At 51.0% G+C, this 16,774-nt stretch overlaps 1 protein-coding gene across 1 annotated transcript; it reads right to left on the bottom strand.

Moving 5' to 3' along the window:
• Positions 1-255: 255 nt before the first annotated feature.
• On the bottom strand, positions 256-16,772 carry VSIG10L (V-set and immunoglobulin domain containing 10 like). Its single transcript, XM_027514974.1, has 11 exons — positions 16,666-16,772; positions 13,918-14,051; positions 13,004-13,837; positions 12,309-12,602; positions 11,876-12,160; positions 10,353-10,607; positions 9,672-9,950; positions 8,965-9,258; positions 2,763-2,876; positions 2,428-2,582; positions 256-1,918 (listed from the first exon to the last, which is right to left on the bottom strand). The coding sequence occupies exons 2-11, from the start codon at positions 13,955-13,957 to the stop codon at positions 1,859-1,861; spliced, it is 2,610 nt and encodes an 869-aa protein (XP_027370775.1). The 5' UTR covers positions 13,958-14,051; positions 16,666-16,772; the 3' UTR covers positions 256-1,858.
• Positions 16,773-16,774: the final 2 nt, after the last annotated feature.

Below are 16,774 nucleotides of genomic sequence, written 5' to 3'. Positions count from 1 at the left end.
GTTGGGATAATGTGGCTCAGTAATATGAAGTCAAGATCTGCAGGATGTCTATTCTCCATCGCATGGAGAGATCTTGGGTCTATGGGGATAGCACTGGTGGGGAGGACAATACATAGAGCCTGCGAGTGATAGAAACACCATGGGATGCAGAGTGAAAAGTCTAGAGAAACTGAGTCCATGATGACATCATTTGAGCAACTGGATCAAAACTTACCTGATGCCTACCTTCACTTACATAAGCAATAAAGTCCCATGTATGTTTAAACCAACTCATGTTAGGTTTTCAATTTCTAGTGATTACAAAAGAAATGAAAATTCTCACTGACATAGAAGAGATGTAGAGGTTCCAGGACTCCAGCCATCACCTTTCTAAAAAGATCCAAGGTCTCTATTTTCCAAAGGCCTCTTTCACACCAAACTTTAGCCAGAATGGCTCACATCCTTGCCTCTCCGAGACAGATATTGTTGCCTATGCTTTAGTTATTTGTTTACACTTTCATCTTTGCCCACCTTCCATGACACAGACTGAGATATTTGGTTTCCCAGCCTCCCTCACAGTGATATGGCCAGCTTTTGGTCAGTGAGACTTAAGGGAAGTTTGCTATCAGGCTTCCAGGAAAATTTCCCCTCATTCATGTGAGGAAAGGAACCCTGCTCCCTTCCTTTTGTCATTAGATATAATTGTGTGAAGATGTGATGCCTGGAGCTGCAGCAGCCATCTTGTTACTTGAGACAATATGCCAACACATAGGGTGGCAAAGCAGGACACAAAGAACCCAAATACTTGATGGTGTCACTAAGTTGTTGAGCCACACTGAAACTGCCTACCTCCATATTTCTTTCCATCATTTACTTTATTACTTATAGCCAAACTAACCTTCATTGATGCACTCCTTACATTTCCAGTGAGAAACTCAATTGGAAAAGGAAGTCATCCTGCTCGGGAGAGCAGTAGCAAGTCCTGAATTTCACTGGCCCCAGACATTTGATCAGATGACAAATACTTAGGGATGTTTTTATGCCAAACTCTGTGTTAAATGCTGGTGATAATGACATGGTCTCTACCTTCGTATAACTCTCAGTTTAGAGAGGAAGTCAGAGGTTAAACAAGTAATTACATATTTACATACAAGAAGCAGGAAGTCCAGAGCCTCTAGGACTCAATTCATAGCCAAGGCAGGTTTGGGTCATGGGTTAGAGAAGAGTCCTTTAAGATGGTAACAGTTCCCTTTGTACTTGAAATATTAACGATGTAGAGCAAAGAATCCTGCTCCAGGTGCAGTAAACTCTAGAAGTAAAGGCCTGGAGGCAAACTAAAGTATGGAGAAGAGAAGCAGGGGTGAAATTTCTGGAAGGAGAGGTTAGAGAGGCCAACAGAGGCCAAACCACAAAGCTTCAACAAAGGTCTCAATGAGGAGCTTGGATAATATCTGAAGGGCAATGGGCAACCCTAGAAGGGCTTAAAGAGAAGAGGTATGTGATCTGATTTAAGATGAAGATTCTGGGAGCTGGATGGGGCGTAGCCTGGAAGAGGCAAACATGGATATAGGAAGACCTTTTCAGAGAATGAGGCAGGGCACCCTCTCCAGCTCCCGGCCGCACAAACCCTTGCCCGCTTGAAGGCTGTACAAACCACACTGTTCGGTTAGCAGGAGTCTCTCCCAGCCGTGGAGCCCTATCTCCTTAGTTGCATGAATACAGGGAGAATCTTCCTGGGCGCTGAGAGAGGGAGACGGGAAGTCCCACTTTCCAGGTCGAACCATCAATCACAGTGGGACAGGAAGTTCCTGACTGCTACGAAGGCGAAACAGGAAGTCCCACCCCCAAAGTCCTGCACAGAGCGAGCCACTCGCCTGGCTCACACCTGTGTAGCTGCCCGAACGGTTTTGGGGCCCCCACCTGGAGGCATGCCAGTGGCCTAGAAGAGAGAAGAGGGACGGGGAACAACCACAAGAGTTACCCTGGATGTGACATAACTCACCCTTTCCCAGTGCTAGCTCGCACCATTCCAAAATTAGCTGAGGGGAATTTCCCCATTTACAAAGGGGAAAAAAGGTCTAGTCACCCTTGGGAGAAACAAGGCATGCAACAACTCAAATTTTATGGGGAAGAGATGTTCTGTCCTACTTCAGAGAGAAAATGAAAGCTTTCCCAATTTTTATTGAAATGAATGAAGGCATTTTGGGGAAATTGGAATTTCACGCATATATATATATATATATATATATATATATATATATATACACACGATGGAAAGTCCTGTCCAACTTCTGTGTATCAAAAAAAAAAAAAAAGAGGGGGAAAATCTATCAACTTTCTGAACCAACAAAAAAAGCTGGAGGAAGAGAACTCTGACCATCTCCTCTGCCTGACTAAAACACAAAAATTTCCACCCCCATTCCAGGACCCTGGGGCACCCATACTCACTGGGTGGGCCCTGATTGGGCTAGGGTTCTCCAGCGGTACTTTGAGGGGCAGAGGCTGTGGGGTGTGCACTGGGGTCAAGCTCTGCACCTTCTTTTCCGGTTGGGGGACTACAGGGGTCCACGTGCCAGGTTGCTTCTTTTTCTTATGCGCCTCTCCTGGGAAAGGGAAGAGGAAGAGAAATAGGAATGCTTGATTGGCTGTACTCACATGCCCATTCAGTCAATGGCAAAGGAAGCTGGGCTGAAGGTGGATTAGATGGACTGGAGGTAACTGCTGCTGATTGGTTCAGAGGCTGAACCAGTGGGACTCTTTCCAGGAGTGGGTTCCCCACGTACTTCGAGAGCGGCACAGACAGCAGATGCACAGGAGGAGAAGAGCTGCCAGGAGTGCCAGGCCTAGTAGGGACCCCAGAACGATGCCAGCGATGGCCCCGGGGCCCAGGGTGGGACCTGGAAGAAACCAAGAGAAAGGGAATAAGGGGAACGGAACCAAAGCCGGACCTGTTTCCTGAGCCTTCTGCCTCAACCCTCCATTCGTCAGAACCCAGGAATCTGAGACCCCTTACACCTCAGTTCATTAAATGTTTCCTGAATGACTGTGGTGTGTCTGGCATTCTGTCAGGCGGTGAAGATCCATTGGTGAGCAAACCAAGATACCCACTATCCTGTGGGTTGATATTAATATTAGGAGGGAAATCAGAAACGAATGGGGAAATATATAACATAATTACAGATTGTGTTCAGAAGAAAAAATAAATGAGCTATGAGAGAAATTTGCTTTTGATGTCTCTGCTTTCAGGAGCAAAATCAGACACATCACTTTGCTGGCAAAGGTCCCCACAGTCAAAGTTTTGGTTTTTCTAGTTGTCATGTACAGATGTGAGAATTGGACCAGAAAGAAGGCTGAGTGCCAAAGGATTGATGCTTCTAAATTGTGCTAGAGAAGATTCTTGAGGGTCCCTTGCACTTCAAGGAGATCAAACCAGTCAATCCTAAAGGAAATCAACACTGAATATGCATTGGAAGGACTGCTGCTGAAGCTGAAGTGCTAATACTTTGGCCACCTGCTGTGAAGAACCTACTCCTCGGGAAAGACCCTGATGCTGGGAAAGACTGAAGGCAAAAGGAGAAGGGGGTGGCAGAGGATGAGATGGATGGATGGCATCAACCAGTGCAATGGACATGAACTTGAGCAAACTCCTGGGGATAGTGAAGAACGGGAGTCTGGCATGCTAGCAGCATGGATGGGAGTCCATGCTGTTGCCTTAGACACGACTTAGCCACTGAACAACAACAAATGACAAAAATAACGGAAGAGGAGGTGACATTTAGAAAAGTTGGTGAGGGAAGGTCCTCAAGGAAGTAACATTTGAGCAGAGACCTGGGGAATAGGGAGCCAGGCATGCTAAACAGGGAGACAAGGGTGTGCCAAGCAGAGGGAACAGAATATGCAAAGACTCAGAGGCAGGAAAGAGTTATCTGTGTTCAATGAAGGCCAGTGTGGGTGGAGGATATGGAATGAAGGTGGAAGAGGTAAGGGTTGAGGTTAGAGGGATTAAGAGGGGCCAGAGCCTGGGCATGAAAGGCTTTTTAAGCAAGGTAGCAGCAACATGGTCTGATTTGCATAACTTTGGCGTCTACTTGGAGGATGGATTGTAAGCTGGCAAGAGGGGTCATAAAGACACCAGGAAAATGGCTACTGCAGTCCAGGCAAGAGAGGACTGTGGTGTCTGACCAGAGTGTAGAAGTGAAGATGGAAAGAAGCAGATGATTAAGAAAGCATCTTGGAATGGAATTTGTACCCTGCTCTTGTGTGAAAATTGTATAAATTTTAATTATGTTGGATTGGCTCATAGTGCTTTTCAGATCTACTATATCCTTCTACTTTTCTGTCTATACATTCTATTAATTTTTGAGTGTGATATTGAAAGTACAGCTAAATATCTTAATTTATCTACTTAAAAAATAATTACAATATATAGTTGAACTACGTGTAACTTTCTTCTGTATTTTCCAAGTCTCCTGTAAATGTATTATCATACTTTCATAGTTTAAAAAATAAAAAATTTAAAACAAAAAAAAAAAAGCATTTTGGAAGGAAGTGATGGGACTCTGGAGATATTTGGGATGTTACAGGTGATGTCAGCATGTGGGTGGTACCATTTTCCAGGATAGAAAGACTGGGGAGTTGACAGGAGAGGGGTGGGCAGGGTAGAGTTTGGAGAAATATCAAGAGGTTTATTTTGGACATGTAAAGTCTGAAATGTCAGTTGGACATTAAAAGTGAAGATGTCAAGTAGGGAAGTGGCTTTTCAAGTCTGGAGTTCAGAGGTCTGGGCTGGAGATCAGACATTTGAGCATCATCTGAGTATTGATGATATTTAAGGCAGTGAGAGTGGAAAGGCCACACTGGGGAGAAATATAGGTGGAGAAGAGAGCTAAGGAAGGACACATCCAGTACTTAGAAGTGGGAATATTCGAAACTACTGAAACCCCCGCGCTTCACAACTAGAGAGTGTGCGCTGCCACGAAAGATCTTGCGCAATGCAATGAAGGTCCCATGTGTTGCAACTAAGACCAATGCAGCTAACTAAATCAATAAAAATTTTGAAAAGGAAGTTGGAGAGTGTTACTAATTGTCTCCTCCCCCAAAAGATACAGTACCAGTGAAGGTGACTTTACTTGGAAATACAGTCTTTGCAGATGTAATCAAGTCAAGATGATATGCAAAGACTTCATTTCCAAATAAGGTCACACAGGGACCTATGTATCTACATTTCCCCTAGCATCACTACTCGGGCCCTTTGGGGTCATTAATAAGTGAAATAAGGGTTTCTTGAACATAAGCCCTGACATACCATGACAGTTGATCTGACAACTGGAACAGTTTCAAAGTAACTAACAGGCAAGATATGCTGGACAAAGGGATGACTCACTTCCCAGGTGAGATGGAGTGGACGACGTGAGATCTCATCGCGCTACTCAGGCATGCAATTTAAAACTTCAGCTCAGTTCAGTCCTTCAGTCATGTCCAACTCTTTGAGACGCCATGAATTGCAGCACGCCAGGCCTCCCTGTCCATCACCAACTCCCAGAGTTCACTCAAACTCATGTCCATCCAGTCGGTGATGCCATCCAGCTATCTCAACCTCTGTTGTCCCCTTCTCCTCCTGCCCCCAATCCCTCCCAGCATCAGAGTCTTTTCCAGTGAGTCAACTCTTCCCATGAGGTGGCCAATGTACTGGAGTTTCAGCTTTAGCATCAGTTCTTCCAAAGAAATCCCAGGGCTGATCTCCTTTAGAATGGACTGGTTGGATCTCCTTGCAGTCCAAGGGACTCTCAAGAGTCTTCTCCAACACCACAGTTCAAAAGCATCAATTCTTCGGCACTCAGCCTTCTTCACGGTCCAACTCTCACATCCATACATGACCACTGGAAAAACCATAGCCTTGACTAGACAGACCTTTGTTGGCAAAGTAATGTTTCTGCTTTTGAATATGCTATCTAGGTTGGTCATAACTTTCCTTCCAAGAGTAAGTGTCTTTTAATTTCATGGCTGCAGTCACCATCTGCAGTGATTCTGGAGCCCAAAAAGATAAAGTCTGACACTGTTTCCACTGTTTCCCCATTTTTTCCTGTGAAGTGATGGGACCAAATGCCATGATCTTTGTTTTCTGAATGTTGAGCTTTAAGCCAAATTTTTCACTCTACATTTTCACTTTCATCAAGAGGCTTTTTAGTTCCTCTTCACTTTCTGCCATAAGGGTGGTGTCATCTGCATATCTGAGGTTATTGAATATTTCTCCCAACAATCTTGATTCCAGCTTGTGCTTCTTCCAGCCCAGCATTTCTCATGATGTACTCTGCATAGAAGTTAAATAAGCAGGGTGACAATATACAGCCTTGACTCCTTTTCCTATTTGGAACCAGTCTGTTGTTCCATGTCCAGTTCTAACTGTTGCTTCCTGACCTGCATATAGGTTTCTCAAGAGGCAGGTCAGGTGGTCTGGTATTCCCATCTCTTTCAGAATCCAAGACACACCGAGGGTAACAGGCAAATTTGGCCTGTTACGGAATGAAGCAGGGCACAGGCTAATAGAGTTTTGCCAAGAGAACACACTGGTCACAGCAAACACCCTCTTCCAACAACACAAGAGAAGACTCTACACATGGACATCACCAGATGGTCAATACCGAAATCAGATTGATTCTATTCTTTGCAGCCAAAGATGGAGAAGCTCTATACAGTCAGTAAAAATAAGACTGGGAGCTGACTGTGGCTCAGATCATGAACTCCTTATTGCCAAATTCAGACTTAAATTGAAGAAAGTAGGGAAAACCACTAGACCATTCAGGTATGACCTAAATCAAATCCCTTATGATTATACAGTGGAAGCGAGAAATAGATTTAAGGGCCTAGATCTGATAGATAGAGTGCCTGATGAACTATGGACGGAGGTTTGTGATACTGTACAAGAGACAGGGATCAAGACCATCCCCATGGAAAGAAATGCAAAAAAGCAAAATGGCTGTCTGAGGAGGCCTTACAAATAGCTGTGAAAAGGAGAGAAGTGAAAAGCAAAGGAGAAAAGGAAAGATATAAGCATCTGAATGCAAAGTTCCAAAGAATAGCAAGAAGAGATAAGAAAGCCTTCCTCAGGGATCAATGCAAAGAAATAGAGGAAAACAACAGAATGGGAAAGACTAGAGATCTCTTCAAGAAAATTAGAGATACCAAGGGAACATTTCATGCAAAGATGGGCTCGATAAAGGACAGAAATGGTATGGACCTAACAGAAGCAGAAGATATTAAGAAGAGGTGGCAAGAATACACAGAACTGTACAAAAAGATCTTCACGACCCAGATAATCATGATGGTGTGATCACTCACCTAGAGTCAGATATCCTGGAATGTGAAGTCAAGTGGGCCTTAGAAAGCATCACTACGAACAAAGCTAGTGGAGGTGATGGAATTCCAGTTGAACTATTTCAAATCCTGGAAGACGATGCTGTGAAAGGGCTGCACTCAATATGCCAGCAAATTTGGAAAACTCAGCAGTGGCCACAGGACTGGAAAAGGTCAGTTTTCATTCCAATCCCAAAGAAAGGCAATGCCAAAGAATGCTCAAGCTACCGCACAACTGCACTCATCTCACACGCTAGTAAAAGTAATGCTCAATATTTTCCAAGCCAGGCTCTAGCAATATGTGAACCGTGAACTTCCAGATGTTCAAGCTGGTTTTAGAAAAGGCAGAGGAACCAGAGATCAAATTGCCAACATCCGCTGGATCATGGAAAAAGCAAGAGAGTTCCAGAAAAACATCTACTTTTGCTTTATTGACAAGGCCAAAGCCTTTGACTGTGTGGATCACAATAAACTGTGGAAAATTCTGAAAGAGATGGGAATACCAGACCACCTGAACTGCCTCTTGAGAAACCTATTATAAATCGTTTATATCTGAGATTTTCCATTTAATATTTTCAGACTGCGGCTGACCCCTCGTAACTGAAACCTCGGAAATCAAAACCGAGGATAAAGGGGCTACTGTATCTTTTGCAGGGGGGAGCACAATTCAACCAATCAAGTCAAGATAAGATCATTAGGGTGGTTCCTCATCGGATATGACTTGTGTCCTTATAGGAAGACAGAGACACATACAGGGAGGAGGAGGAGACTGTGAGAGGCTGAAGGCAGAGGCTGGAGTAATGCCAAGGATTGACAGTCACTATCAGATGATAGAGAGCTTCCCTGGTGGTTCAGCTGGTAAAGAATCTGCCTGCAATACGGGAGACCTGGGTTTGATCCCTGGATTGGGAAGATCCCCTGGAGAAGGGAACAGCTACCCACTCCAGTATTCTGGCCTGGAGAATTCCATGGAGTATATAGTCCATGGGGTTGCAAAGAGTCGGACACAACTGAGTGACTTTCACTTTCGCTTTATCAGAAGCTAGAAGGAGGCAAGTGAGGATTCTTCGCAGAATCTCAGAGGCAGGGACTTCCCTGGGGTCCTGCGGTTAAGAATTTGCCTACAATGCATGGGATGAGATCGGGGGAACTAAGACAATGTGCTTTGGGGCAACTAAGCCTGTGGGCTGCAATGAAGTCCCAGTGCAGTCAAAATTTTTAAATTAATTAAAAAAAAGAATCTACCTTATTCAGATGGGATGTGCAGTTCGATCCCTGGTCAGGGGAGCTAAGATCCTACAGGCCACAGGCAGCTAAGCTCCGTGGGTCACAACTAAAGAAAAGCGCACACGCTCTGGAGCCCAGGTTCCACAAGAGAAGCCTGTGCACCACAAGGAACACACAGTACACGGAAAACAGAAACAAAAAACAACTCAACAGTCTCAGAGGCAGCGTGACCCTGCACAGACTCCTGGCTTCCAGAGTTGGCAGAGAATACATTTCTGTTGTTTCTAGCCACACAGTTCAAGGTATCTAATTACGGCAACCCCAGGAAACTAATGCAGAGAAAGAAGGAAGATCCAACTAAAGAGTCTTGAGAGGGGGAAGTCCAGGAGAAAGGCTCCAACTCACCGACCCGGTAGATCTGGCTTTGGGAGGGCGTCCCTGGCTGGTCCCCCAGGGTGGGCAGGATACGAAAGACCCAGGTCCTGGGATTCTGAAGAGGGAGGGGCACCACAGCTGAACGCTCCCGAGGCCCCAGGATGAGCAGGGAGACCCAGTCCGAGGCGATGGCTCTGCCCGGGTCAGGGGCCTCCACCCGTGCCTGGATCTGGAAACGGCTGACCAGGGCTCCGCGCTCCACATCCCAAGTCAGCACTGCTGCATCCCGGGTTCTCTGCAGCCTCCACGAGGAGATGGATGGTCCTGGAGGGGTGAGGCGGGAGGTCAAGGTGGAAGCTGGATTCACTGGTCCAAGAGGGAGAGGAACAGGGGTCACAGACCTAGACTTCTAAGTCCTAGGAGCAGAGGGTCTGGAGACCCCAACTCCTGGATCTAAGACAGGAAGAGAATGGGGGCCTGGACTCTTGGGTCTGAGTGAGCAAGGGTCTGAGGGTTCCCTGGAAAAAGTGACTGAGGTCCAGGATTCCCTGAGGGATCAGGGATCTGGGGGTGGGAGTCCTAGGGTCTGGGGTTGGAGGAGGCCCAGGACAAAGATTTCTGTGTCTGAAGGATGAGGGGCTGGGGGTCTGGAGCCCTAGGTCTGAGGGAGGAACTGGCTGGAATCCCAGTCTCCTGGGTTTCGGAGAAGAGAGATTCTGGGAAAAGGTGGGACTCACCAATGAGGGTGATCTTGTCGACCCCAGCACCCAGCGCCCCACTGCACAACACGGAGTAATTTCCCAGGTCCCAGTCCAGGCTGAAGTTGCCAATGAGAAGTCTCCGCCCATCCTCAGTGAGCTGCAGGCGTCCCCCACCTCCTGGGGCTATGGGCCTCCCTTCCCTGGCCCAGGATGCTCTGGAAGGTGGGGGACAGCCAGACGCCTGCAGGGCTACCTCTGCCTCTCCAGACCGTGTCTCCTCTACGATTGGGTGAAGCAGGACCTCTTGGGGGGCCTCTGTAGCCGGAAGAAACCCGAGCAAGAAAGTCAAAGAAGGAGTCCTGTGCCCTTTGGTGAATCTAATAGGGCACCTTAGCCACAAGAGGAAGATCTGCCCTTTCACTCTCTCCCTCATTCATTCGTCTGATTTCCTTAACGAGGACTTATGAAATACATGCAGCAGACCAGGTCATATTATTCTCAACCATTTGTTGCTCTGAACACTTGGGAAAGTGTCAGTTCTCTTGGTGGGTCCAGGAAAGAAATTTTGGACCGGCCCCTGCTTGAGGTATAGAGAAAACCTCCGAACATCTGTAGGGTTGAAAACAGAGGAAATCCTCCTCCCTCGAGTCCTGAAGGAGCAAAGCAGTACCAGCTCCTCCTCGAGGGAAACAGTAAGGAAATCCCACAGGCTCTCACCCGGGATGACAGTGCACGTGCGCGTGGTCACCAGGTGGCGAGCAAGGCAGGTGACGGGGACGCCGCTGAGCCGGGGGTGGGCGGGGACCACTGCCTGGAGCACAGGGGACGCCAGTCCCTCCTGGACGCCTTCGGGGAGACCCTGGAACTTCAGGGAGGCGGCAGGGGCCCCGCCGGGCCACGAGCAGCGGAAGCGGAGGCTGCGATCCCCAGGACCCCCTTCGACTGAGCACTGAGGGGACCCGGGGGGCAAATCTGTAGAGGAAAGGGAGAGATCAAGGGGTCAGTCGGCTCTGTGTCCGTTCCCCCCCCCAGCCCCTTTACTCTTCTTCTTCACCTGACCCCGCCCCGTAGGCACTGACCCCGCCCATTCTCGTGTAAACCCCTCTCGCTTTCCGGCAACCCCAGGGCTAAGTGGACAGCCCCACTGCCTGTCGCCGATTTCCTAAGGAAGCTTCATCTTGCCACTCTGATTCTTTTCCTTCCGCTCGTAGCCCCGCCCCCTTTTCTAGCTCCACCCCTTCCACCAGGGTCTCGGGCCCCCTCTTTGATTACTCTGAGTAGCCTCTTCTTATTGACCCCTTCCCTTTTGTTGACACCCCTGCCCTTCCTACTGGGCCTGCCCCCTTTCTAAGATGACCCTGTCCCTTTCTAGAATGAATCCGCCCCTTCCTCTGTGACTCCGTCCCCTTTCCCAGGTAACTTCTTTTCCTGATCCCAGTTACTGGCCCAAGCAACTTAGGCCCTTTCCTATCTCCTGCTGCTGCTGCTGCTGCTGCTGCTGCTAAGTCGCTTCAGTCGTGTCCGACTCTGTGCGACCCCATAGACGGCAGCCCACCAGGCTCCCCTGTCCCTGGGATTCTCCAAGCAAGAACACTGGAGTGGGTTGCCATTTCCTTCTCCAATACATGAAAGTGAAAAGTTAAAGTGAAGTCGCTCAGTCGTGTCTGACTCTTAGCGACCCCATGGACTGCAGCCTACCAGGCTCCTCTGTCCATGGGATTTTCCAGGCAAGAGTACTACTTTTTGTCATTTACTTTGTTGTTCAGTCGTTCAGTCATGTCCGACTCTTTGCGGGCACATGGACCGCGGCTCACCAGGCTTTCCTGTCCTTCACTATCTCCCGGAGTTTGTTCAAACTCCTGTCCATTGAGTCAGTGATGCCATCCAACCATCTCATCCTCTGTTGCTCCCTCCTCCTCCTACCTTCAACCTTTCCCAGCATCAGGGTCTTTTGCGATTTACGTCCGCTGCTTGATTTGTTGAGACTGCCCCTTGCCCAGGAGTCCCCGCCCTCTCGGTGCTGACCCAGGCCCTTCTCCTCGCCATCCTTGCTCCTCGCCTTCTCCTGGGCATCCCTGTTCCTCTACAGAGATCTCCGCCCCTCCCTGTCGGCCCCGCCCCTCCATGCTGGCCCCGCCCCCTCCAGGAGTCCCAGACGCTCGCTGGTACCGCCCCTTCTCCCGGGCATCCCCGCCCCTCCTTGGTGGCCCCGCCCCTGCATCCTGCCCAGCCACACTCACCAGCCACCGTGAGGTTGAGCAGTGAGCGGCGGCGGCTGCCGGTTCGCGGGTTCCTGGCGATACAGGCGTAGGCGCCAGCGTGGCCGGGCCGGACCGCGGGCAGCAGGAGGCGTGGGCCGGTGGGCACGGCGGCCTCGGCGGGGTCGGCCAGACTCCAGGTGATGTCGGCCAGTGGCCGAGAGGCGGCGGTGCAGCTCAGGGTCACGTTGCTGCCCGCGGTGACATACAGGGCGGGGTTGGCATCGCGGTTCGAGGAGACAGTGATGACCGGCAGATCCGGGCCATCTAGGCAGAGGAAGGGGGTTGAAACCGCGAAGGTCGGGGTCATCTGGGGCCGCCCCAGGATTTACGAAGACTAGACATCCTCCCTAGGGACTACAGGAGCCTGAGCCCTCAGATCCGTGTCCCCGACCGGAGGCTTCCCCCCACTCACAAAAAACGCTGACGTCGGCCGCGGCCTCTGTGTGGCCGAAGGGGCTGTGGACGCGGCAGGTGTACCGGGCGTGGTCGCTGCGCACCGGACGCGCGATGAGAAGCTGGTCGCCCTCTGCGCGGATCCGCGGTGGCTCCGCTCCCGCAGACCCCACTGTATCCAGGGCGCGTCCGTCCCGCGTCCAGCTTAGCTCCCCGCGACCCGGCCCCCACCCCATGCAGCGCAGCCGGAGCTCTGCTGCTCCTTCCTGGGTCTCCGGAGCCTTGGGCTGCATGGACAGCTCGGGCAGGGGCTCTGGGGGAGGGGGCATGGGCTCAGGACTAGGCTCTCAGGCCCTGCTGCCCTTAGGTCCGAGACCCAGTCCCTGCCACCTCTTACACCCAGGACCTGGCCCAGCTGAGTCCCCGTCTTAGCCCTCCTCTTAGCCCCAGGAATCCTCTTCTCGCAGACTGAGTCCCCAACTCTCTCCTCTCCGGGACTCAGGAGTCAGTGCCCCCAGGAGTTTTGGTCCCCAGGTCCAACTTCCCTCAAGCATTGGCCTTGACCCCCAGCTCCTCTTCAGCCTCTTCCCAACCCAGGAGTCCTCTCCCTTGTCTAGAACCCTTGCTCTGGGGAGGACACAGCTGCAGAACAGCGGTAACCTGCCCACCAGCAGGCCCCTGCAGTCAGCAATCTGGAGCTCAGAGCCCACTTACCATACACACCCACCGTGAACTCCCGGATCTGCCGCGAGACCCCGGCCTGGATGACCTCCACTGTGTAGACCCCAGCATCCTTCAGCTGAGCAGAGGTGAGCTCCAGGCCCCCTCGGGCCTGGTCAAATCGTAGGCGGTCTCGATAAGTGGGGTCCAGGCTAGTCAGAGGGGCCCCTGGCCCTAGGCCCCCCGCTGCTAATACCTTGGAACCTCGGCGCCAAACCACCAGAGGGGGTGGGGAGCCAGGGCTGGGGACTGGAACCAGCCGGAGCTGGATGGTGGTCCCCACCAGGACTGCAAGAGGCTCCCCCGCCTGCAGGGGGAAGCTTGTCCCTGCATGAGTCTCTGAGGACACTTTAGAACCCAGGCTCTGTGCAGAGAACTCAAGATCCCTGTCCTCAGGGGAGTATTTTGAAGCTGGGGCCTCCACAGAGACTTTAGTATCAGGGAAGTGAGCAGAAATGCTGGAAGCTGGGGTCCTAAGAGACAAGGAAGGCTCCCAGCTTGGGGCAGCAACTTGTGAACCCAAGGTGTCAGGAGATACATTGGAACTGGGGATTCCAGAGAAGGGTTCCAGATTCAGATTTTCACTCTGAGCAGAAATATTGGACCCAAAGGAATCGTTCAAATCCAGCCCCTTGGGAGACCATTCGGAAAGTGGGGTATCCGTGGAGACTTTTGAGCCTGCCGTCTGATCTGGGAATTTCCAGCTGGGGAGATTGTTGGAGGGAATTTTCGCACCCGGGCCCTGGGAAGAGCTTTCTAGGTCCGAGGAGAGACTGGTTCTCTGAATTTCAGAAGAGGCTTGGAAGGCGAGGACCTCTACTCCAGAGGCTGCAGAGGAGAGAAGGGGAGGGTGGTGCTGGGCTGCAGAAAAGGGGGCTGGTGGGGAACCAGCTGAGCCGGGGGCTTACCCAGGAGCAGGAGGAGCCGCAGAGCCTGTGAGGTGTCCATGGTGCTGGCCGCACCCGCGAGGATACTGGAGCAAGACCCAGGGCCTGCACTGATCCCTCTGGGGTTGGACAGGTCTGACAGGACTGGTAGCTTCCTGGGCGGGGAAGAAAGACAGATGTAGTGGGAGGTGCCAGGATCCCCCACCCGGATCTGGTGGCTGAGCCACCGACCCCACCCAATTTGTCCTCATCAGCTGGTCCCAGCTTGGGGTGGGGTGCCTAACCTGACCCCTGCACTCCCCACTTGCCCAGGGTTGGGAGCGGGGTGGGGGGGGGGTGGAGGGGAGATGGTGAGAGTGGAGTCCCAGCTGGAAACTTAGTAGCAAGCTTGTGGAGAGGAGCAGTGGAGGTGAAGCCAGGAAGACTGCCTGGAGGAGGGTGAGGCGTGCTTTCAGAAAGCCCCGCCTCTTAATGGCTGTGGTCTCGTTCCTCTGCAGCCTCCTGGCCTCCGGTCCACTCCGTCCTGCCAGGCCTCAAATACTCCTGTCTGATCCTGCTCCTCCTCTGCTCTCTATGGTCCCTTTTTGCCCTCAGGGCTGTTTTGAGTGGCTGTCTTCCACCCAATCAAATCTCCTGAGACCCAGAGCTGTGTCTCCTTGACCCCTAGAACGGCATACACCCTCTGTCCCACTAAACTTAGGATCTTTCCTCTAACCCCACCCTCAGGCATTCTCCATCTCCAATCAGCTCCACCTTCTAGAGGGATGCTGGAAGCCTTTCTCCTGCCTCTCTTCCCCTCACTGCTGTCAATCTCCAGATCCCATACCACCTCCTTGGCCCCCTGAATCTCTCTGCTCCATCTCTTCCTCTCTTTCTACTGGTATGACCCCAGCACAGGCCCTGACTCCTCTCTCTATCCCCTTGCCTAGCCTCCTCCCTCCAGGCCATGGATCCCCAGATGGTCCAAGAGTCTTTCTAACCCCAGAGCTGCTCCCCCACCCGGCCAACCCACACAGCCCTCTATGGCTCCCCAGCACCTGCCCTGGGAAGACAACCAAGTTCCTCATCCGAACATCCAGGTCCTGCATCACGTAGAGCCAGTCCTTTTCCCCTCCAGCACTTACTCTTTGAACACCCCACCATTCTTCAGCCCATCTCTCCCCTCCCAGCCTTGGCCGGGACAGTTTCCTCTGCCTGGAATGTTCTGGCTCACTCCCCTACCCGCTCCCACCTAGCTAAACCACAACTTGTCCTTCAAGTCTCACCTTATTAGGAACCAAAATAATAATTACCCACTTATCATGGACCAGGAACTGTGCAAAATGCTTCTCTGGCATTACCGGCCAGAGCCCCTTCTAAACGCTCTATGAGCTGAGTGTTTACGAACCAGGATACTGTGGCTCAGAGATGTCAAGGGACCTGCTGGAGATTGCCCAGGCAGAGGGAAGAGCTTAGTCTGTGACAGTCAGGCTGCTCACTCCTCCTGAGAGCTTCCCCCCAACCCCATGCTGATGATAATAATGGTCATAATACAGAGTGAGCATTTTCTGCATATCAGGTATGGTTCTGAAGGTGCTATTGTAATTAACCCTTCAAAATCCCATGGGGTAGGTTTTGTAGCTTTAAAATGGCAACAAATGCCACACTTCTTCTATTAAGAAATAGGGTCTATGCCCCGTTTCCTTGGATCTGGGTGGGCTCTGGGACTGTTGGACCAAGAAGGGGTGCAGCACAAGTGGCCCTGTGCGTTTCTGTATCTAGGCCTTGAGAGACTGGCACTGTCCACTCTCTGTACTGTGGGGCACTCCCTCTTGGGAGCCAGCCGCCATGCTGAGAGGAAGCTCAATCACCCCCATAGAGAGGTATGGTGGCCCCTGGCCAACAGCCAGCTCAAGTCAACAGCCCCAGCCAGCTTGCCAGGCATGTGACTGGGGCATCTAGGAGTTCCCATTAGAGCCACCCAAACAAATGCTGCGTGAAGAGGCAAGCTGTCCCTGCTAAACCCTGCCCAAACTTCAGATTTATGAGCAAAGTAATTGTAGGTTTACACCACCACGTTTTAGAGAGGTTTGCTATGCTGTGATGGGTTTCCCTGGTGTCTCAGTGGCAAAGAATCCGCCTGCAATGCAGGAAACTTGGGTTCAATCCCTGGGTCGAGATCCCCTGGAGGAGGGCATGGCAACCCACGCTAGTATTCTTGCCTGGGAAATCCCATGGACAGAGGAGCCTGGCGGGCTACAGTCCATGGGGTTGCAAAGAGTCAGACAATACTGAAGCGACTTAGCACGCACCTTATACCATAACAAACAAGCAGAAAACAGGTATCATTACTGACTCCACTTGATGGAGGAAGAAGCCCAGGCTCAGAGAATAGGAGTCTGCCAAAGGTCCTCCCAGAGCCAGGGACTGGCCAGGCTGGGAGCTGAACCTGGGTTAACCAGGCCCTTAACCACTGTACCAAGCTCTTCCTGTTTCGATCCTCCACATGAAGAAACTGAACATCAGAGACAGGAAGTAACTCACTCAAGATCTCACAACTGGTAAGTATGAGAGTGAGGCTCTAAAATCACTGTCTCTGACTCCAGGGCCCAGCTCTTCATACCCACCCTAGGTTTGGATTGTCTGTTGCTTGTCTGTCTGCCCAACCAGGACCAGAGCTTCCGGCATCATTCCCTCTTGTGTCCCAAGTCTCAGCAAAGGCCGGGCACCCATGTCTGTCCCTCCTTCAACACGGAAGGTCCTCATAGGCAGGGACCTGACATGACTCACTTGGGTCCCCAGTGTCGCCCAGCACAGGACCTGGTACATGGGAGACTTGAGTAAATGTTCGTTGAATGAATCAAAGAATGGATTCCCGGGGAATGAGTTAATGGAGACA

This window comes from Bos indicus x Bos taurus, chromosome 18, assembly GCF_003369695.1.
Source record: "Bos indicus x Bos taurus breed Angus x Brahman F1 hybrid chromosome 18, Bos_hybrid_MaternalHap_v2.0, whole genome shotgun sequence".
Lineage (NCBI taxonomy): Eukaryota > Metazoa > Chordata > Mammalia > Artiodactyla > Bovidae > Bos > Bos indicus x Bos taurus.
Note: the sequence above shows the minus strand (reverse complement) of the source record. Positions and strands in the feature narration are given on the sequence as shown.

What these genes read in the sequence shown, in the direction of transcription:
- VSIG10L (XM_027514974.1), bottom strand. Translation starts at nt 13,957, where the DNA reads ATGGACACCTCACAGGCTCTGCGGCTCCTCCTGCTCCTGG. An exon ending in GGCCGACGTCAGCGTTTTTT is followed by an intron (nt 12,161 to 12,308) that starts GTGAGTGGGGGG and finishes TCCTCTGCCTAG; the next exon opens with ATGGCCCGGATCTGCCGGTC. An exon ending in CGACAAGATCACCCTCATTG is followed by an intron (nt 9,259 to 9,671) that starts GTGAGTCCCACC and finishes TCACCCCTCCAG; the next exon opens with GACCATCCATCTCCTCGTGG.